The sequence below is a fragment of the Mustelus asterias genome, chromosome 24 (assembly GCF_964213995.1).
Source record: "Mustelus asterias chromosome 24, sMusAst1.hap1.1, whole genome shotgun sequence".
Taxonomy (NCBI): domain Eukaryota; kingdom Metazoa; phylum Chordata; class Chondrichthyes; order Carcharhiniformes; family Triakidae; genus Mustelus; species Mustelus asterias.
In genome coordinates, this window is record NC_135824.1 from 33,341,948 (window position 1) to 33,364,453 (window position 22,506).

The 22,506-nt window shown below is 45.8% G+C and overlaps 1 protein-coding gene across 1 annotated transcript in view; it reads left to right on the forward strand.

Moving 5' to 3' along the window:
- Positions 1-22,506, forward strand: part of adamtsl3 (ADAMTS-like 3) — a 605,457-nt gene that overhangs the window by 429,564 nt on the left and 153,387 nt on the right. The window contains exons 10-12 of the mRNA XM_078241545.1: positions 3,951-4,062; positions 6,121-6,259; positions 10,558-10,608. Of these exons, the coding sequence (XP_078097671.1) occupies positions 3,951-4,062; positions 6,121-6,259; positions 10,558-10,608 (302 nt within the window). The remainder of the gene's footprint in view (positions 1-3,950; positions 4,063-6,120; positions 6,260-10,557; positions 10,609-22,506) is intronic.

A 22,506-nucleotide genomic window follows, 5' to 3' on the forward strand; every position in this document is an offset into this window, starting at 1 on the left:
AGGTCTAAGGTGCGTGGGGAAAAGTTTAGAGGAGATGTGTGAGGCAAGTTTTCTTTATACAAAGGATGGTGAATGTCTGGAACCCGCTGCCCGAAGAGGCGGTGGGAGCAGGTATAACAGCAGCATTTAAGGGGCATCTAGAGAATGCATGAATAGGATGGGCATGGAAGGATACAGACTCCGTAAGTGCATACGGTTTTAGTTTAAGCAGGCATCATGATCGGCACAGGCTTGGAGGGCCGAAGGGCCTGATATTGTGCTGTACTGTTCTTTATTCTTTGATTAATCAGTAGTAATGACAGTGAAATGGTCAGCATTCACTGTTGTAATTCCACTGAATTCTGAACTCCATACATGTGCTGTTAAACACGTAAATCCCAAAGTTGTTCTCAGTGATTTGGCTCTGTAGGGTGTATGGTTGAATCGCCACAGACAGCAATCAATTAGAAATCACTGAAGTGTGAAAACTTGCCCTCCTGCAGCATTTGCCAAACCTTGGAAAGGTTACACACTGCTGAGCGAGATGCAATTTGGTTTTTAATGGCAGACTAAGACTGGGATTCTCTGGTCCTCCCACATGGGGTGTTCTCCGGTGGTGAAGACAGCCCGCTGTTGATCAGCAGCAGCATCTTCCAGTCCCACCGAACGCAATGGCGTTTTCCACGGCTTGACGCCCATGCTGCTGGGAAACCCACCAGCCAATGACAACCCGCCTGGGCCGTTGGAAAACTTGCTACGAGGGGGCCAGAAAATTCCGAATTAAGTTCAATAATTACTGATGAAAATCTCCTTAATCTTGAACATTTGGTTTTATATTTGTGGGACGCCAGGTTTCTGTCATCAGATTATGATAAACATCCACAATTTTTGTGTTTTAAAGTTTATGATATTACAGCGTCCATCCCGTGTGCATGTCCCAATAATTTATTTTGCTCTCTGTAAAACAATATTAAAGGTGGAGGCTGGTCAGTGCGTTTTACTTCTTGGCTTGCTGTCAGTGAGAATGCTTCAATATAATTGGCTGCTTACCCTACTTGGACACATCACTGTTTCCGGCCCCTTGTCACCAAATTCTAACTAACGAGAAAGGAGAATCTGCAAAAAGACGATTGGTTGATATTTGTGGGCAGCTTTTTATGAGGTCAACAGTGTGAATTCTACCAAAATCTGTGCCATAGGCAACTCAAAAAGACGACCGGCGGAACTTTTCCATCCTGATGGAGGGTGACCATAGCGGCACATGGGTACAGAGTTCTGTGCCAGTGGCCAACATGTTGGTTTGAAGTGATTTGGGAGAAGGGGGTTGTGCCTACCTTTCCACAAATGGCGAGTGGCCGATTGACGTTCATTAAAGGCCTATTTCAGGCCTAATGTCAGAGACCGACTGGAATTATCCAGGCAGCCTCCAAGTCCCTGTAGATGTCAGGCAACAGGTGCCCAGAGACAACTCCACCCACAATCTTCCTGGCTCACCACACTGATCGTTCACCACGGCAAGCCGGTAAGATTGTGCCCATAGAGTTTCAGAGCAGGGAGGTTATGCTGGAACTGTACAAAACATTGGTTAGGCCACAGCTGGAGTATTGTGTGCAGTTCTGGGATTCACATTATAGGAGGGATATAATAGCACTGGAAAGGGTGCAGATGAGATTTACCAGGATGTTGCCTGGGTTGGGGAGTTGTAGTTATGAAGAAAGATTGGATAGACTGGGATTGTTTTCCTTGGAGCAGAGGAGACTGAGAGGAAATATGATTGAGATGTATAGATATATAGATAATGAGGAAGAAACTTCTCCTTTGGTGAAGGGATCAGTGATCAGGGGGCATAGATTTAAGGTAAGGGGGCAGGAGGTTTAGAGGGGATGCAAGGAAAAAGCTTTTCACCCAAAGGGTGGTGGGAATCTGGAACTCACTGCCCAAAAGGGTGGTGGAGGCAGAGACCCTCATAACATTTAAAAAGTATTTAAATGTGCACTTGCGATGCCAAGGCATACAAGACTATAGGCTAAGTGCTGGAAAATGGGACTAGATTTAGATTAGAAATGGAATTGCCTTTGACCAGACGGGCGGAAGTGCCTTTTTCTGTGCTGTTTACCTCTATGACTCTATCACTTGGAAAAATATCATCATTCCTTCATTGTGGCTGGGTCAAATTCCTGGAACTCCCTCCCTAACAGCACTGTGGGTGTACCTACACCTCAGCGAGCACAGCGGTTCAAGAAGGCAGCTCACCACCACTTTCTCAAAGGCAGTTAGGGATGGGAAAAAAATGCTGACCTAGGCAGCGATGCCCAATCCCAAGACTGAATAAAAGAAAATGGAGAGAATGTACCTTTAACTTGAGACGCGCTCCTCTTATTGACCTGAAAAGGCCTCGTGTTGGCTGGCCAGACCACCCTTTCGCCACTAATTGGCTAATTCAGGGAAAATCACTGCCGGGTGACTTTTCCCTACGGTGTGGACTTCTGACCTCCATTTGACCTTTTGTTGGGTTGCTGAAATCCAGGAGAAAAATTCTGCCCAATAACTTTTCAGACTGTGCCCTGCGTACTTCTCACATCCCCAATCTGGATGCTAAAGAATAATAATTTATAACAGGCAGGCTGCTCAAATTCCCCCGATCCTGTTCGCTGCTATCACTGATAACTGCTGCTTAATACTTTCAGCTGACTGCAGTTTTTAGTTCCAGTATCAAAAGAAGTGAGAAATATGAGTGCAGGATATGCTTGAACTCAGTAGGAAAGCTGATGACTCATTGGGTTGGAATTTCCTGCACTATCCTGTCTGAAGTGGGTTAGGGTGATGGAGGAAGATCAGGGAGGTCTGATGTTCCTGTTCCGATCTCTATTTCCCACCCTAGGTCAGCATCTCTTCCCAACCCACCATGAGGAAATTACAGTAGGAGTTGGAGTGGGACAAGCGCCCTCATTTCCTGCCTTCAATTGGTGAATCCTCCCCCACCCACCCCACCCCCGAGAACACCAAAAGAAAGGTGGCAGTGTTACTTGGGACAACAGTGGAACACTATCTGATGCCTCTTTCCTGAGGGGAAAATCCATTATTTGTCACTACTTCCTTCCAAAAGATCCTTCGATCTTTAACCTTGTTAGGCCCCATTTAAGTCCAATGCCTAAAGCTGCTAAGCTCATCCTTGATCATCCAGGCTTTTCCATCCACTTAAAATGGGCCCACCTCTCATAAAACAATAAGACTTAGGAATGCAAGTAGGTCATTCGACCCATCGAGTCTGCTCCAGCATGCAACGAGAACACAACTGATCTGATGTGATAATCCTGAGCTCCACTTTCCCGCCTTATCCCCAATAAGACCATAAGGCACAGGCTGATCCACTGCCAGCCCATGGCAATGGCAGGCCCCCTCTTCTTGGGCAGGATGCCACCATGCACAGCCAATGACCCTGCGTGGGAAAATGGGTCATAGCGTCGTCAAGGACGAGACAGTGGGCAGAAGCTCTGTCGCATCTTTCCTGGTGTCAGTTAAAGATCATGCCATTTATTACTTCTGCAACTTATTTGTTAAAAGCTGGCAAGGCGTAATCCTTTAAACCTCGCTGGTGGCCTCACAAAATATAACGACACAGCATGCAATTGTGTTTGAAATTTGTTGATCTTTTGCACTGGATTGGCCCATTTTGGGTGGAATGTACTGAAAGAAAACCCAATGCAAACGCAGTGGCCAAGTAGCATTACATACAAACTCCTCTATAGTGTCAGAAAAGGCCGTTCGGCCCATTGATTCTGTACTGACAGTAATTACCACTGAAGGCACACTAATCCCAAGTTCTTGCACTTGTCCCATATCCTTCCAAACCACTCACTCAGATGAATAATTTTGAAGTATTCTTTGCCAATCTAAGGCCCTCTATGGTGCATTTTGAATGTGGGTGAGTGTCGTTAATTAATGTTCTCTTCCTCTTTTAATTGTTATAGACCAGGTATGTCTCTTCGAGGGACAGTATAGTCCAGTTTATGTTCTATCAACCAATCAGCCATCAGTGGAGAGAGACCGATTTCTATCCATGCACTGCAACATGTGGAGGAGGTAACAAATCATTTCAGAAGTCCCGTATGTTTTAATCATAGAATCATAGAATCATAGAATCCCTACAGTGCAGAAGGAGGCCATTCGGCCCATCGAGTCTGCACCGACCACAATCCCACCCAGGCCCTACCCCCACATATTTTACCTGCTAATCCCTCTAACCTACGCATCTCAGGACTCTAAGGGGCAATTTTTAACCTGGCCAATCAACCTAACCTGCACATCTTTGGACTGTGGGAGGAAACCGGAGCACCCGGAGGAAACCCACGCAGACACGAGGAGAATGTGCAAACTCCACACAGACAGTGACCCGAGCCGGGAATCGAACCCTGGAGCTGTGAAGCAGCAGTGCTAACCACTGTGCTACCGTGCCGCTGCAATGTCACTGTCTGTGTGGAGTTTGCAGATTCTCCCGTGACTGCGTGGGTTTCCTCCAGGTGCTCCGGTTTCCTCCCACAAAGATGTGCGGGTTAGGTTGATTGGCCATGCTAAATTGACCCTTAGTGTCAGGGGGACTAGCAAGGTAGATATGAGGGGTTACGGGAATAGGGCCTGGGCGGGGATTGTGGTCGGTACAGACTCAATGTGCCGAATGGCCTCCTTCTGCACTGTAGGAATTCTATGATTCTAAGGGCATTAGTGAACCTGATGGATTTCTTTTGACAATTGGCAAAGATTTTAAGGTCTTCTAATTTCAGACTTTTATTGAATTCAAATTTCAGTATCTGGCATGGTGGGATACAAACCCGGATCCCCAGACCATTACCCTGGATCTCTGGATTGCAAGTCCAGTGATCATACCAATACACCATTGCCTCTCCTTGTCCTACCTTTCCCCGCTTTTGCCATTTTTCTCCTGAAAGTTGATACTTTGACCATAGTAATGTACTACTTCATGTCTGCACTGACAGTAAATGGCTGCAGGCTCTTTGACCATGGCAACAGGGAGAGGACACATTAGCTGGCAATTTTAATCTAACCAGTCTATCGGGAAGCCTAAAGCATTGGGAGCAACACTAGTTTTACAGCTCAGCTGATTTTACTCTCTGTTGAAGTCAGTTTCAAGTCCGGAAAGTTCGATCAAAATTACTTCGGCTTGTAGTTGAGGATTCTCCCAGTCTTCCGACAACATCAGGGATGGGAAATCTGGCATACTTATCCTTCGTAACCAGGATACCTTTGGTACCCTGCCATTGCAGCTGAGATTGGCAACTGATGTGATCAGTTAATTGAATCTAGAAGCTTTCTGCTGAATCATAGAATTGCTCCTGTGCAAAAGGAGATCATTCAGCCCATCAAGTTTGCACCGACTCTCTGACCCTTGCTCTATCCCCATAACCCCACACATTTACCAATCCACCTAACCAGCACATTTTGGGACACTAAGGGGCAATTTTTACATGGGATGGTGGCACAGTGATTAGCACTGCTGCCTCACAGCACCAGAGACCTAGGTTCAATTCCGGCCATGGGTGACTGTCTCCCCGCGCCTGCGTGGGTTTTCTCCGGGTGCTCCCACCGTCCAAAGATGTGCAGGTTGGGTTGATTGGCCATGCTAAATTGACCCTTCGTGTTAGAGGGATTAGCAGGGTAAATACACGGGGTTACGGAGATAGGGCCTGAGTGGGATCGTTGTCGGTGCAGGCTCGATGGGCCGAATGTCCTTCTTCTGCAAAGATCATGATTCCATGATCTTTGGACTGTGGGAGGAAACCGGAGCACCCGGGGGAAACCCATGCAGACACGGGGAAAATGTGCAAGCTTCACACAGACAGTGACTGGAGGCCGGAATTGAACCCAGGTTCCTGGCACTGTGAGGCAGCAGTGCTAACCACTGTGCGCCGGCCTGAATCTGGTCCCAGAACCTGGGATCCTTTTGTTTTTGTCTTTACAATTCAACTGCCTCAAGCACCTGTGCCAAGGTGGCTGGAAAGGGGGCGAGCTTAGAAAATGTAAATGGTGCCCTATTTAAAAATGTATCACAAACTTTAGTTAACAACTAGTGTGCTTATCGAGTGTCAAATTCACCATATTTCTTTTTCATCCATCTCTTCTTAGGCTATCAGCTTAGCTCTGCGGAATGTGTGGATATACGTTCTGGTCGTGTTGTTCCCGAGCACTCCTGCAATTACTATCCAGAAAATAAAAAGCCCAAACCTAAGCTGCAGGAGTGCAACATGGACGATTGTCCCTCCAGGTGTGTTTACGCACAAGGTCAGAAATGGCCAGGATTCACTGACTGTGCAGAGATTCACCAGCTGTGCGGATAGTTTGAAGACAGGCCTGTGATTCTGTATAATGTGGACTCCGCGCCCACGCTAACAGCTAGTAAAGCTCGGTGTCAGGATTGGATCCTCATGATTTCTGCTCTGTGCTGACTTTTATTGCCTGCCAGCAACAAAATTAATTCCCTAATTGTTGGAGACAGTTTAAAATGTGAGAGGTTAGGCTGAAGGCGATGGGGCAAGTCGGAGAGATGCTGAGCAAGTACATTTCGAACTCGGAGATAGAGTGCAGGAACACGAGATTTAAAATAAATCAAAATTCTCCAGATCTAAGCTAGCTTTTATAATGGCATCATTCTAGTTTGGAGCCCAGGAGACTGGCGCCTATTTTATAAACTACTAAATCAGACTCCTTTTAAAAATGTCTCACCACAATATAAAACTCTGCATCAGTCTGCCGAGGTTTAGGAATGCAAAGGCGAGGGGGTGCCCTGCTGATACCAGTCTCCTCAAATGCCATCTTAAACCAGTGCCAACATAGCAATGGTCCAGGTCAGGTCACCCACAGTGGGAAGTTACATTGTCACTGCGGCCAAGCTACTTATACGTTCATAAGTTTACAAGATAAAAAAGCAGAATTAGGCCATTCGGCCCATCGAGTCCGCTCCGCCATTCGATCATGGCTGATATGCTCCTCATCCCCATTTTCCTGCCTTCTCTCCTCAACCCTTCAACCCATTGCCAATTAAAAATCTGTCTAACTGCTCCTTAAATTTACTCACTATCCCAGCATCCACCCATTGCACTTTGGGGTAGCGAATTCCGCAGATTCACAACCCTTTGGGAGAAGTAGTTTCTTCTCAACTCTGTTTTAAATTTGCTACCCCTTATCCTAAGACTATGATCTCTTGTACCACCTTTTTCTACTTCTCTCACCTTTAACAGCACCGCAAACATCAAAAAGACATCAACGGGACGTATGTCGGTAAAAGAGTCAGCTTCTAGATAGAAAAGCAGCAGGAGCAATCTGCTTTGTTTTCTGGGGGCCTGTAAAGCCAAAACCTCTCTTGAACACACAGGTCTACACATTGGTGTGGGGGAAGGCCGGTTGATGATGAGTAGGGATCCCTATTGGTATGTCAGGCAGCAGAAGGAGGGTAACTCTTTACAACCATATGGTTGGGTGAGCCAGGATAGCCTTTGAATGTCCCTATTAAATTCCAGTAAGCCAGCTGATGAAGAATGGAATTAGAGTCAACGTTTACAGACTTTTATTCACATTTATTTGCGGAGTTGCAATCTAGAAGCGAGCATCTCCTAATCCAACAGCCACAGTCTCAGCCTGTGCCTCTTTATAAGAATACAAGTCAACCGCCAGCTAATGCCTATCACCCACCCACAATGAAAGGCAATTAATATATAGAAAGCTTGCAGTATGGAAAGAGGCCACTTGGCTCATTATGGATTGACTGGTTGAAGAATTAAGCCATCCAGCTTAACCCCACTTTCCAGCATTTGGTCCAATTACGCTGCATCTTGAGGCATCCAGGCGCCTCCTCAATGTGGTGAGGGTTTCTGTCTCTACCACCCTTTCAGGCAGTGAGTTGCAGACCTCTTAAACCTCTAGGTGAAAAATGTTTCCTCATCTCCCTTCTAAACCCCTCTACCAATCACTTTAAACTTATTCTCCCTAATCACTGACCTCTTTGCTTAGGTTAATAGGCCCTTCCCCATCCATTCTATCCAGGTCCCTCACAACATCTCAATCAAATCTCCCCTCAGTCTCCTCTGTTCCAAGGAAAACAACCCCAACCTATCCAAGCTTCCGTCATAATTGCAATTTTCGGTCCTGGCAGCAATCTCATAAATCCTCTCTATACCGTCTCTAGTACCATTACATCCTTCCTGTAATGAGTAAAGTTTATTTATTAGTCACAAGTAAGGCTTACATTAACACTGCAATGAAGTCACTGTGAAATTCCCCTAGTCACCGCACTCTGGCACCTGTTCGGGTCAATGCACCTAGCCAGCTCATCTTTCAGACTGTGGGAGGAAACCGGAGCACCCGGAGGAAACCCACACAGACAGGGGGAGAACATGCAAACTCCACACAGACAGTGACCCAAGCCGGGAATCGAACCCGGGTCCCTGGTGCTGTGAGGCAGCAGTGCTAACCACTGTGCCACCGTGCCACCCACAGAGCTGCACACAGCACTCATGTTGTAGCATAGCTAATGTTTTATATAGTGACATGAGGAAGAGAATATTGCTGGAGACGGTGGAATAGTGGTAATGTCACTTGACCAGTAATTTAGATGCCCAGGCTAATGCCCTGGGGATGTGGGTTCAAATCCCACAGAAGCTGGTGGAATTAAATGATTAAATCTGGAATTGAAAGCTAGTCTCCATAATGGTGACCATGAAACTTTTGATTGTCGTTAAAACCTATCACTGATGTCCTTTAGGGAAGGAAATCTGCATCCTTACCTGGCCTACATGTGACTCTAAACCCATAACTTAATACCCGGCATGTATTTCAATGCCTATTGGAGGGGTGCTTCTACAAAATAGCTAGTGGTGGAGCTGGTAATTGGACAACAAGTACCCGGGGTGGGAGTCTCCCAAAAAAATTCTAAGTGCATTACGGAGACGTGGCTCCAAGGTGAGCAAGGATGGGAAATAAACATTGAGGGTTATTCAGTGTTTAGGAAGGACAGACGGAAAGGAAAAGGTGGTGGAGTTGCATTGTTGGTTAAAGATGATATCCTTATGCTATTGACGAAAGATATTAGCATAGATGATGTGGAATCTGTATGGGTCGGGTTAAGAAACAACCTGGGGCAAAAAACATTGGTGGGTGTGGTTTACAGACCACCAAACTGCAATGGTAATGTTGGGAAAAGCGTTAGACAGGAAATCAGGGATGCATGTGTTAAAGGAACCTCTGTGATTATGGGCGACTTTCATCTGCAAGCAGATTGGGAAAGCCAAATTAGTCACAGTACAGTAGAGGAGGAATTTCTGGAGTGCACTGCAAACGTGCAAACTCCACACAGACAGTGACCCAAGCTGGGAATCGAACCTGGGTCCCTGGCGCTAGGAGGCAGCAGTGCTAACCACTGTGCTACCGTGCTGCCAGCTTCCCACTGACAGCATCACGGGGCGGCACGGTAGCACAGTGGTTAGCACTGCTGCTTCACAGCTCCAGGGACCTGGGTTCGATTCCTGGTTTGGGTCACTGTCTGTGTGGAGTTTGAACATTCTCCTCGTGTCTGCGTGGGTTTCCTCCAGGTGCTCCGGTTTCCTCCCACAGTCCAAAGATGTGCGGGTTAGGTTGATTGGCCATGCTAAAAAATTGCCCTTAATGTCCTGGGATGCGTAGGTTAGAGGGATTAGTGGGTAAATATCTAGAGATATGGGGGTAGGACCTGGGTGGGATTGTGGTCGGTGCAGACTCGATGGGCCGAATGGCCTCTTTCTGTGCTGTAGGGTTTCTAAGATTCTAAGCAATGGGAAAACACAGTAAGAAGTTTAACAACACCAGGTTAAAGTCCAACAGGTTTATTTGGTAGCAAAAGCGGCACGGTAGCACAGTGGTTAGCACAGCTGCTTCACAGCTCCAGGGACCTGGGTTCGATTCCCAGCTTGGGTCACTGTCTGTGTGGAGTTTGCACATTCTCCTCGTGTCTGCGTGGGTTTCCTCCGGGTGCTCCGGTTTCCTCCCACAGTCCAAAGATGTGCGGGTTAGGTTGATTGGCCATGCTAAAAATTGTCCCTTAGTGTCCTGAGATGTGTAGATTAGAGGATTAGCGCGTAAATATGTAGGGATAAAAGGGTAGGGCCTGGGTGGGATTGTGGGTCGGTGCAGAGTCGATGGGCCAAATGGCCTCTTTCTGCTCTGTAGGGTTTCTATGATTCTATGAAAAGCCTTTATGGACTTTAACCTGGTGTTGTGAGACTTCTTACTGTGTTTACCCCAGTCCAACGCCGGCATCTCCACAGCAATGGGAAATCCATTGACAATGGCGGAACCTGAGGATCCCGTTTGGAGAGGGGGAGGGGTGCTGCGGAGGTGGAAAATCCCACCCATAATGTACATCACAGGTACTAATGGCAGATATAGGACATTCCGCACAGTTTGCACTGTCATTCTGCCAAGTCAATTCTTTTGCATTTCATTGCAAAATTTATTTTATAAACTTAAAATATGTGTAGAAATATTAGAATCGTACTGTCTTTAACCTAAATTAACTCTGTTTGCCTCCTGCAGTGACGGCTTCAAGCAACTTGCAATTTATGACCATTTTCAGCCACTTCCTCGGTAGGTATAACTCCATTCTGTACGCTGACTTAATATCATTATGCAATTGCTGTCTATCAGACTCTGTAAATACTATGCAGTTGGCAACAAGCGATTTACAGAACTAGCTTTTTGAAGATCCAAGACGAATAAGAAGTTATTATATAATTTTTATCAGAGAATATTTAGAAGGTCTAGTTCTGGCTATTGATTTATTGACACCTTTACTCATTATGATTTACATGCAATCTATCAGATCAGTAATTTTTCCAGTTACCTCCTCTGGATAGTCAGTCTTTTTCCCAGGTCGAAGGGTCAATTACTTGGGCTATGGGTTGAAAGTGAGAGGGGGAGCATTTAAAAGAATGTAAAGGGCAGGTTTTTCACCCAGAGCATGGTTGATGCCTGGAACGTGCTGCTGGAGGAGGAGTTGGAAGCAGATTCTATAACAACATTCAAGAGGCATCTGGATAGATACATGAATAGGCAGGGAATAGAGGGATATGGACCACATAGAGGCAAGAAAGTATTAGATTAGAGAGGCATCTGTGTCGGCACAGACTTGGTGGGCCGAAGGGCCTGTTCCTGTGCTGCACTGTTCTTTGTTCTGTTTCACTGGGGCACAAATCAGCCATGGATAATGTGGCTAAGTTGCTGCTAAACCTCTGTCAGAATGATGGGCCTCTTGCTGTGCTGTAGAAGTCTCTGATTCTATGATCATGTAATGCTCACTAAATCTCGCGAGTGGCCAAAAACAGGACTTGGATTTGCGCGCTCAGTTTGAGATCCGACCTGGTTCTCTCCGATGGTTCGATTGGGACCATTCTGGACGTGAAGATGCTTTACATGCGTTTAAATAAATTGATATATTATTATGGGCTTGACACCATAATGCCAGCCCATGACTTATTACGCACCACCCCTCCCCCGCACCCCCCCCCAAAAACCAGTCAATGATAACCATGCCAGGGCGCAAAGGTGCCTGTAGCCTCCGGGTGCTGAGGGCCATGCCTAGTCACTGCCCCCTGAGGCACTGCCGGGGGCATCGCCAGAGGGCAGCTTCTTAGTGCAGAATTGAACGACCCTTCCTGCCAGTGGGATTTTCCAGTCCCGCCAAAGTCAGTGAACTTTTGAACGGCTTGCTGCATTTTCCAGGCCTGCCCCCATTGCGATGGGACTATAAAATTCCACCCTCAATCATTTTCCTGATTACTGCTTCCATGGGTTAATCTCCTTTGCGGTACAGTTCCGAGAACTGCCCTTGTGTAGCCTCTGTTGCACTGCTCTTAGCCACTTCAGCAATTTTAGTTGCTATCCTGCATTGTTCATGGTCACACAAGGCCCACCTTCTGCATTAATGTAGTAAACCTGCTGATTACATTGAAATGCAATCTCAAATCAAAGTTCACATTGCTACATTTGTTTATCACATTATCAGGGTCTTAGTGGCGAGTCTAACATTGTGCTTTGCCTGAATTCAGCAAGCATTATGGCCTATTTGGGATTTATGGATATGTACCAGAGGTGTTCAAATCATAAAGGAATTTGAGTGGTTGGTTGAGGAGAAATTGCCTCCATTGGCAGAGGACACTGATTTAACGTAGTTGGCAGGATAACCAGCAGTGATATGGGGAATCTATTGGTTTGATTTTATGCAGTGAGTTGTTGTGATCTGAGTGAAAGGGTGAGGTAAGCGGGTTCAGTAGTGACCTTCAAAAGAGAATTAAATAAATAGTTGAAGGGGATATTCTTTTCCAGCCTTGGGGAAAGTACAAGTGAGTGAAACTAATTGGATAGCTCTTTCCAAGAACTCGAACAACGAGATGGGCCGAGTGGCCAACTTCCGTTGTTGTGTGGGACATGGGCATCGCTGGCTTCCCAGCATTTATTGTCCATCCTTAGTTGCCCGAGGGCAGTTGAGAGTCAACCACATTGCTATGGCTCTGGAGTCACATGTAGGCCAGACCAGGCAAGGATGGCAGATTTCCTTCCCTAAAGGATATTAGTGAATCAGATGGGTTTTTCTGACAGTCGACAATGGTTTCATGGTCATCAGTAGGTTTGTAATTCAGGATTTTTTTTCAATTCAAATTCCACTATCTGCCGTGGTGGGATTCGAACCCAGGTCCCCAGAACATTAGCTGGGTTTCTGGATTAATAATCTAGCGATAATACCACTACGCCATCACCCCTGGCTCAGACGGTCAAGTTTTCCTCCTCAGTCCAGGAATGTTTTCCAAAGTGCTGTGCCAATCCTGGCCATTCATTGTACTGCGAAGCAACATCCCGGCATCATGGTAATCCATAGGCAGAATTTGCCCCTTTGCTTCTGGAGGGTGCAACTTTTCATCTTAACCCTGGCCAGGAAATTGATTGGAGATGATCCTCTCCCTCACTGTAAGTGCAACAGAAAGCCCATAAACTGGATTTCTGATGCGCATTTGACAAAGTTTCAGCAATAGAACAACTTCAAGAAATGTCCCAGCACAATGATTTTTATATAAAGTTTATAGTATCCTAGAATCATAGAATCCCCACAGTACAGAAGGAGGTCATTCGGCCCATCGAGTCTGGCCAACCGCATCCCACCCAGGCCCTATTCCCGTTATGCTGCACATTTACACTGCTAATCTCCCTGACACTAGGGTCAATTTAGCATGGCCAATCAACCTAACCCACACATCTTTGGACCGTGAGAGGAAACCCATGCAGACACGGGAAGAAAGTGCAAACTCTGCACAGACAGTGACCAGTGGAATTGAACCCACGTCCCTGGCGCTGTGAGGCAGCAGTGCTAACCACTGAGCCACTGTGCTGCCATTTTTGTGGTTGTTATAACAATGTTTAAACAAGGGTTCCTAAAGGGTTTGAACAATGGATTGGAAAAGGTTGCTGAACGGTGTGCTAAATCAATTAGCTCTGTATTAGGTGGTGTATGTTCTATTTTGGAGTAGCATTAGCTTGAAACTCTGGTCAATTTTCCCAAATATTGAGCAGAAAATTGTGGACTTGGAATTGCAATTTTACGTTGTGCATTTTTGCGGTTTGGAAGAATCGCGACTTGCTGAATCAGGAGGATTGAGTTGTTTTTAGGATTTGCAGCAGATTGCTTAATCAAGTTAATTCTAATTGCCTGGAAATACAGCAATTATTTTAGCCACATTTTTGCATGAACCATACATAAACACTGGGGGTGATCTAGAACTTGCACTCGCTGTCCACGGGAAGAGTGACAGGGGCTGAAGATCCAGAGAAACCCGGAAGTATCTTCAATTTTCGCTGTCCCTCATTGCCAATGTAATCCGATTCATGCCCCAACAGGAATGAACCTGATTTCAATGCATTGAAATGCATTAACATAGTGTTAACCACTCCCTCACCATATATGGAGCCCAAGATGCATTTTCACACTATATCAGCGTGTTTTACAACACGTTGACCCAGATGTGAACCTGTCGTGTGGATCCCCCCCACCCCCAGGCATGTAAAGGTAAGTATTGCCTGGGGGGGAGGAGGGACATGGCAAGGCAGTGCCCCTGGCAGAAGTTGACTTAGGTTGGCATTGTGCCAACCTGGTAGCGCCAACCTGATGGTGCCAGCTTGTGTCAGGGCAGACCCCAGCGGAAGCCTTATTTGGGGGAGGGGGTGAATTCATTGATATGTGGTGGAGCTGGGGATGCTGGCGATGGGTGTTTAGGGTCCGATTTCGGGAGGAAGTGGAGGAATGCCAACATTAACTGTCTGGGGGATAGAGGCGTGCCAGCATTGACTGCTTAGTGGGGTGGGGGGGGTATGCTGGCATTAACTGTTTCCTGGGGTGGGTGGAGTTGGCGGCTCCGATTGCCGGGTGGGGAGGTGGTGAATGCCAGCTCCGATTGCAGGTAGAGGAGAGCCCCTGAGATCACCATGATGGGGGGTGGGGGTTGAGGAAGGGGGGGGGGGTGGGGGGGGAGGAGGAGGAGAGCGAGGAGGTTATTTTCTCCTATGATTGGGGTGCCCTTTAAACATGGCGCCCGATCTCAGTGCAGCCAGGCTTAGCCAGCGTTGTTAGGCCCCACCCCCCTCTACATGACATCGTGAAACATGTCCCCTTTTTTTGGCGGAGTGTCAGTAGTTCTGGAGAGAAAACGGACATGTTTCTCTGGAGAGAAATGTGACGTTTTTCTTGTCGGAACCAATACCCTGCCATTTTTTGGTAAGATTTTACCCAATGTTTGAGTCAATGCTTGTAGTGCTCTGCTACTGTGTTCAGCAATACCAGAAGCTCAATTAAGATCGTTGTGTTCCATGAAGATGATATTGGTAACAGATGGTAAACCAGTGGAATGCAGTTTTCGCTGCTATATTCTGCTGATCCACATTTAGGCTGTCTAAAGTTAAGGTGGAATTCTTTGTTGGCATAAGATAGTCATCAGGAATCATAGAATCCCTACAGCGTGGAAGAAGGCCATTCAGCCCATCGAGTCTGCACTGCCTTTCTCTGACAGGTACCTTAGCCAGGCCCTTTCCTCATCCTATCCTCGTAACCCCACACATTTACCACGGCCAATCAACGTAACCTGCACATCTTCAGAGAGTGGGAAGAAACCAGAGCACCTGGAGGAACTCCATGCAGACATGGAGAGAACATACAAACTCCACACAGTCACCCGAGGAATTGAACCTGGGTCCCTGGGTTGTGAGGCAGCAGAGCTAACCACTGTGCCACCGCGCCGCCCGATAGGGCTTTGAGAAGAAACTCCTCACTGTAAAGAGTGGTAACAATGTGGAACTCAGGACCACAAGGAGCAGTTGATGTGAATAGTATAGACGCTTTAAGGGGAATTTAGAAAAGCATATGAGAGAGAAGAAAATAGACTGTTATGGTGGTAGATTTAGATGAATCGGAGGGCACTTTAGTGTCCCAAGATGTGTAGGTTAGGAGTATTGATGGGGTGGTTGCGTAGGGATATGGAGTAGGATCTAGTTGGGATGCTCTGTTGGGGAATCGGTGCATGGGCCAAATGGCGTCCTTTTGCATTGTGGGGATTCTATGGAAGGAGACTTGTGTGGAACATAAATACAAACACAGACTGGTTGGGCTGAATGGTCTATTTGAGCACTGCACATCCAATATAGTCATACGCCTAATATGTAACTTCCCGGGAAATCATGGTTTGAACAAGTTCCGAGGATGTGTGAAGGCAAAGGCCCTGGAAGGTAGATTATTTAATATGATGTTGAGCACCCAATACATGAGAAAATTGGTTCTGCTAAATCGCAAAATGTTCCCGTTTAGCCTGAATGTCATGTGTCAATGAAGCAATGACTGACACATTACACTGGAGATGGCTGAGTGATATTTGTGAGACTCGCGCTCCGGGTCAAGGGGATTAATCCGCTTTTGAAGTTTTCAAAAAACGACTTCTCTGATGACTTTGATCCAGTTGATTTATTGATGGCCTTGTTTATAAATGGACCCCAATACGCAGACCACTGCTGGTTTGACTGTACCTCATTTTATGGTGTGCACATGGCAATTATTCCGACGTAACAATGGTGACTGCATTTGAAAAGCACCTCACTTGCTGAAACATGTGAAAGCCATTCTATAAATGTAAGTTGCTGAACTTTTTTCTCATATTTTGCAATGCAATGCTACACTCTTTCAATTGGAACGTAAAAGTCTCAGTGGAATAGCTTGAAATTTATACAGGCTGTATTTGTTGACTGCTGAATAAAGCATTATATTGTATTTTAATTTCGCGAAGGTCATTTTAATATGCTTAGATGGTCAATTGGAATAAGTGTTTTATTGTTAAGTCTATTGGAACCCCTATCAAATGGCAATGTCAATGAATGTTTTTTTTCTCACAATTAATTTGAATAGTTTACTTTGTACAAATCCAATTTACTTCTAGTGGAACTCAAAAGGAAATTTAATTGTATAATCTCACTAGGCAATATGATATCTTCAGAGCAATGTATCTGGTAGTGCCTTACACATTGTGATTGCATTTTGGAAAATTGTAGGTAGCCTGGCTGCAATTTTCAACGTTTGAGGCCTAATTCTTGCCAGAGGAAAGAACACTGGAAATGAAACAGAGGTCCATGATGCTACTCCTTGTTGTCCGGAGTGTTCAGGAGAAAATGTCCACAGTCTTGTCCCAGTTGAGCAAAGCCATGCTAATAAGGTGGCCTAGGGCATTCTGGGGCTACCAACCTCATCTTCCTTTTCAATTACTGGTTAGGCAGCCATTTTGAGGGGCACTCGTAATAATTGGGTCTTAGACCTCACCAGTCAGAGCAAAGATCCTGGACGGAAAGCAAGTCCCTTGCGGCATGGTGGCACAGTGGTTAGCACTGCTGTCTCACAGTGCCAGGGACCTGAGTTCAATTCCGACCTCGGATGACTGTCTGTGTGGCGTTTGCACATTCTCATCGTGTCCACATAGGTTTCCTCCAGGTGCTCCGCTTTCCTTCCACAGTCCAAAGATGCGTAGGTTAGGTGATTGGCCATGCTAAATTGACCTTTGGTATCAGGGAGATTGTAGTCGATACACATCTCTTTAACCTGTGTTGAATGCTCCCTCCACCCACATTGTCTGTACCTTTAAGACCTGGCTGGCTTTAGAGATTCGCATTCTAATTAGTATTCTGTAACTTGATTTCTGTGTCTGTGCACTGTTTGAGAGCAGATATCCACTCCATCTGACGAAGGAGCAGTGCTCCGAAAGCTTATGATATTTGCTACCAAATAAACCTGTTGGACTTTAACCTGGTGTTGTGAGACTTCTTACTATCAGGGAGATTAGCAGGGTAAATATATGGGGTTAAGGGGATAGGGCCTGGGTGGGATTGTTGTCGCTGCAGGCTCGATGGACCGAATTGCCGCCTTCTGCACTGTAGGGATTCTATGAATATGTTTAAGACTGAGTTAAGATAAATTCTTGATTGATAGTGGAGACAAAGGTTATGAGGTACACAGGAAAGTAGCGTTGAGGCCACAGTAAGTTCAGCCATGTTCTCATCAAACGCTGGAACAGGCTCTAGGGGCTGAATGGCCCGATCCTATTTCTTAAGTTTGTAATGTTCATACGCTTGTGTTTTGTTCACCAGTGTATACCTTTTCACCTCTCACATAATGACATTTACCGACGTAGTCATTTCACATTTTGTGTAAGAAAGCAGGCTGTGGTTGCACGTTGAAATCCCCTACCAGTAAAAAAATTATAACCCTCTAATCATATATCAGATTACCTAAGCTGTTTATTCCTTCATGTGGATGCCCCAGTGTTGACAGCCAGAATGAAATATGCGTAGGTCAAAGAAGACAAGTTGGGCTGTCCCTTGTCGATGGAGACTGTGCTTTCAATGGCGTAGGTCCTAATCTTTAGCATTCCCTCCCTAAACCTCCACTTCTCCCTCTTTGCTCCTTGAAGATGCTTCTTAAAGCCACCCTCTATTGATCACTTGTCCTACTATCTCCTGTTGTGGCTCAGTGTCAGATTGTGTTTGATGGTTGCGAAGGGTCTTGGTGCTACTTAAATGCAAGTTATTGGTGTTGATCGCTCCTGTATTGTTGGCTGCATAATAGGTCACTAAGTTGATCCATGGAATGTTGCCGTGAACTATTTATGCTGATTCACATTGCAAGCTGGAGTACCTGGGCTCATTTCACAGCTTTGACTATCTGTGCTTGAACTTTATCAAATAGAAACCTCCCTGTTTAAGGTAAAACAGCAAACAGATGTGGCAGAAGTGAGAAAAGTGAAACCAGACCTGCTAAGTTTTTCCAGCATTTTCTGATTTCATTTCAGATGTGGTAGACATGCCTATTTGAAGGAAGAAAAAGTTTGGTAGGGAGTACAAGGGGAAAGCATTAGGCCCAGAGTCTGGTCAGGCAAGGGTCCCAACCTTCCAGAATTGTCCAGGAGTCTCTTGGAAATAAGGACTAATCTCTCGAGTGTAATTTAAAGACTAATCTGGTGAAGGAAATAAAAGTGGGATGAGAAACATCTTTTTCAGTTGTTAAGGTCTGGAATACACCTCCAGAGAGTGTGGTGGAGGCAGGTTCAGTTGAAGCATTCAAAAGGGAACGAGATTGTGATTTGAAAAGAAAGAATATGTAGGGTTACAGAGAACAAGCAGGAGAATGGTACTGAATGAATCGCTCATTTGGAGAGCCAGTGTGGACATGATGGGCCAAATAGCCTCCTTTTGCGCTGTAACACTTCTGCGATTCCGTGATCTGCCAACTAACCCAGAAATTAAATTGATGAAGGTCTTGGGGATCTGTGTAGAACCTTTCTGTTCTTCAGTCATGAACAGATAAAATACCGTGGCACCAGATTTTGGGATTATACACATGTACGCATTTACCATCAGCTGACTTCAATATCTGTTTTCAGTCCTATTGGATATGAATAAGAGAAGATAGATACAGATGAATATATAATTACACATATACTTTCCGCATAATGAAGATAAGGAAGAATAATATGATGATACAGGGTGGCATGGTGGCACAGTGGTTAGCACTACTGCCTCACAGTGCCAGGGACCCGGGTTAGATTCCCGGCTTGGGTCACTGTCTGTGCGGAGTCTGCACCTTCTCCCCGTGTCTGCGTGTGTTTCCTCCGGGTGCTCTGGTTTCCTCCCACAGTTCGAAAGACGTGCTGCTTAGGTGCACATTGGCCATGCTAAATTCTCCCTCAGTGTACCTGAACAGGTAAGAAGTGGTGATTAGGGGGTTTTCACTGTCACTTCATTGCAGTGTTAATGTAAAACCTACCTGTGACACTAATAAATAAACTTTAAAAAAAATTAAACATATAGATTTTTTTCTAGTGCAGTATAGATCATAGAAACCTACTGTGCAGAAGGAGGCCATTCGGCCCACCGAGTCTGCACCGTTCACAATCCCACCCAGGCCCTATCCCCATAATGCGATGTATTTACCCAAGCTTGTCCCCTAACACTAAGGGACAATTTAGCATGGCCAACCCACCTAACTCACACATCTTTGCACTGTGGGAAGAAACCGGAGCACCCAGACGAAACCCACACAAACATGAGGAGAACGTGCAGACTCCGCACAGACAGTGAGCCAAGCCGGGAATCAAACCCGGGTCCCTGGCGTTGTGAGGCAGCAGTGCTAACCACTGTGCCAACGTGCTGCCCTATTTCCCAATGTTGATTAGTGTTTCTGTTTGTGTTTAAAATTGCGTTTGTGGTCTAAATGTGGCAGCCCTCTCTCTATACGCTCTGTGCCAGTTACTAGGCGCTGACAAGCTTGTTATAAAAATGTTCAACGGGAAGTTAGATTGAAATCTTTTCAGTTGCTGCTAACAATTTCCTTTCAGTTGGTTTCTTTGTTGTTTGGCTTCTTCAACTCATTCTTCATTCCTCCTGTCTTCACCAGTCGAATTCAGCATGATCCTGCCTCTAATTCCATTAATTGTTTGTTTCCTTTTACGGTTTTGTTGTGGTCTGTCTGTTTTTGAACATTTGAAAAAGTGGAATGGATTGCTAATGTGTGGCCCCCGAGGCACAGATGGCTTCCAATCTCACTTACGTATTGCAACTGCCCAAGATATTTTGTACATTTATGATTTCCCCAGTCCAATTTAAATGGTGCTCGACCCATGAGTGATTTATTGAGCAAATATTTTTGAAACCACTTAGCGTGAAAACAAGTGAAAGCTTTCTGACCATAAAGTTCAATATGCCTCAATGTTATTTGTACTCAGAGTTGGACCACTGTCCATGCCAATTTGCTGCCCAATCATTTCTTCACTTATTAAAGTGAAAGCCATGGTTGCCTAATTTCGGATTAAGATACTGCAGAGCTCTGTTGATAAGTTTGAAGTTTATTTATTTGTGTCACAAATAGGCTTACACTGCAATGAAGTCACTGTGAAAATCCCCTAGTCACCACACTCCAGCGCCTGTTCGGGTACACTGAGGGAGAATTTAGCATGGCCAATGCACCTAACCAGCACGTCTTTCAGACTGTGGGAGGAATCCAGAGGAAACCCACAGACATAGGGAGAACGTGAAGACTCCGCACAGGCAGCGACCCAAGCTGGGAATCGAACCCGAGTCCCTGGCGCTGTGTGGCAGCAGTGCTAACCACTGTGCCACAGTAGAACAGTCCTTTATGAATAACTCTGTCTTACCCAGGATAGAATTATTGGAGAGCCACAGAGATTTATAGCATGGAAGGAGACGATTTGGTTCCTCATTTCCATGTCAATTGACAAGTGGTCATCTGGCTTAATCCCACTTCCCACTTCAGTCTGTAGTCCTGTAGGTAATGGCACTGAATGTGCATTCTAAGTGCTTTTTAAATGTTTATGAGAGATTTGCATATGCACCAACCTTTCAGGCAATGACTCTGAAAGCCCCCAACCCTCTGGATGAAAAAGTTTCCTGTCGAATCCCTTCCAAACCTGCTGCTACTTCTCACCTGAATCTATGGATCCTGACTACGGACCAAGAGAAATGGGTTTTTCCTATTAATTCGATCATCTTTGTCAGTTCTCTGCCCAAAGTCGGTTTTGACCCACAATGTCACGATTTCCACCCTGGGTATGACAAGGGGGCAGGCCCCAACATCATCAAACCTGGAATGGGGATTGAATCCCGTGCAGTTGCCACAAGCCTGATTCACACTGGCTGTCCAGTCACTGAGCAGCCGTGCCTGGGGTCCTGGACAATGATGGTCAAGGCTCCAGTTTTCTTTCCATCATCTGGCTGACCAGGAATCTCTCCCACTTTTACTGCCTGCAGTTAGCATCTGTTGGAAGGACTTGCAAGCTGATGCTCTATTCGTTTGGCTGTGTTATGAATGCACCTTCCTTGGCCATCAGGTCCTGGGGTGGGACTTGTACCCAGAGCTCAGAGGCTGCGATGCTTCCCACTGCATCACAAGGCCTCTGCACTCTATCCCAATCCCTCATAATTTTAGAGACTCAGATAGGTCTCCCCTCAGCCGCCTCTGTTCCAAATATAAAAAACCCTAGCCTATCCAAACTTCCCTCTGAACTAAAGTTCTCCAGTTCAGGACACTGCAGTGCAATCACATCATTCCTGTCATGACCAGAATACATGCAGCCCTCCAGCTGTGGCCTAACTAGTGTATTCAGATCCAAAATAATCTTCCTGCTTTTATAATCTATGCCTTGCCTAATAAAGGCAAGTCTCCCATATGCCTTGTTGACCACATTTTCCATTGTCCAGCCACCTTCAGGGATCTGTAGATGCACTCCAAGGTCTCTCTGTTCCTCTGCACTTCTCACTATCCTATCATTTGCTGCCTACTCCCTTGCCTTATTAGTCTTCCTCAAAGCTCCTGCTCTCTGCTTCCCCAGAATAATGTCCTCCTCACCTCAACACAAGAACTGATTTGCTTATTTCAACTTGTGTTATTTACAGTATTTCCCTTCTGGAGGTCCAGTGAGGAATGTCCCTGCCTCTGAGCCAGAAACTCCAGGTTCAACCCCCATTCCACTTCTTGGTGGTCAAGGAAGGTGCATACATAATGTGGCCAAACAGGTTGGCAATGGCATTGGCAAAAGGACCTTGGCCTTATAAATCAGTCACTGAAAGCAAACATGCAGGTGTAGCAAGCAGTTAGGAAGGCAAGTGGTATGTTGGCATTCATTGCAAGAGGGCTTGGGTACAGAAGCAAGGAGATTTTACTGCACGGGGCCTTGGTTGGACCACTGTGGAAGTTAAAATGCTCAGATTTTAACAAAATCATGCCTTCTCTGTAACAGCTTGCAAGAATCTTATTAATTTGCAGATCTTCAAGGGAGCCTGTCTACTTTGAATTAATCTTTTCCTTGTCTAGGCCTCAAAACATTCTGCTTTTCGACCTTCACCGGAGGGTGAACAAGACCAGATCGTTTCCATTAACAAATACCAAAGGCGAGA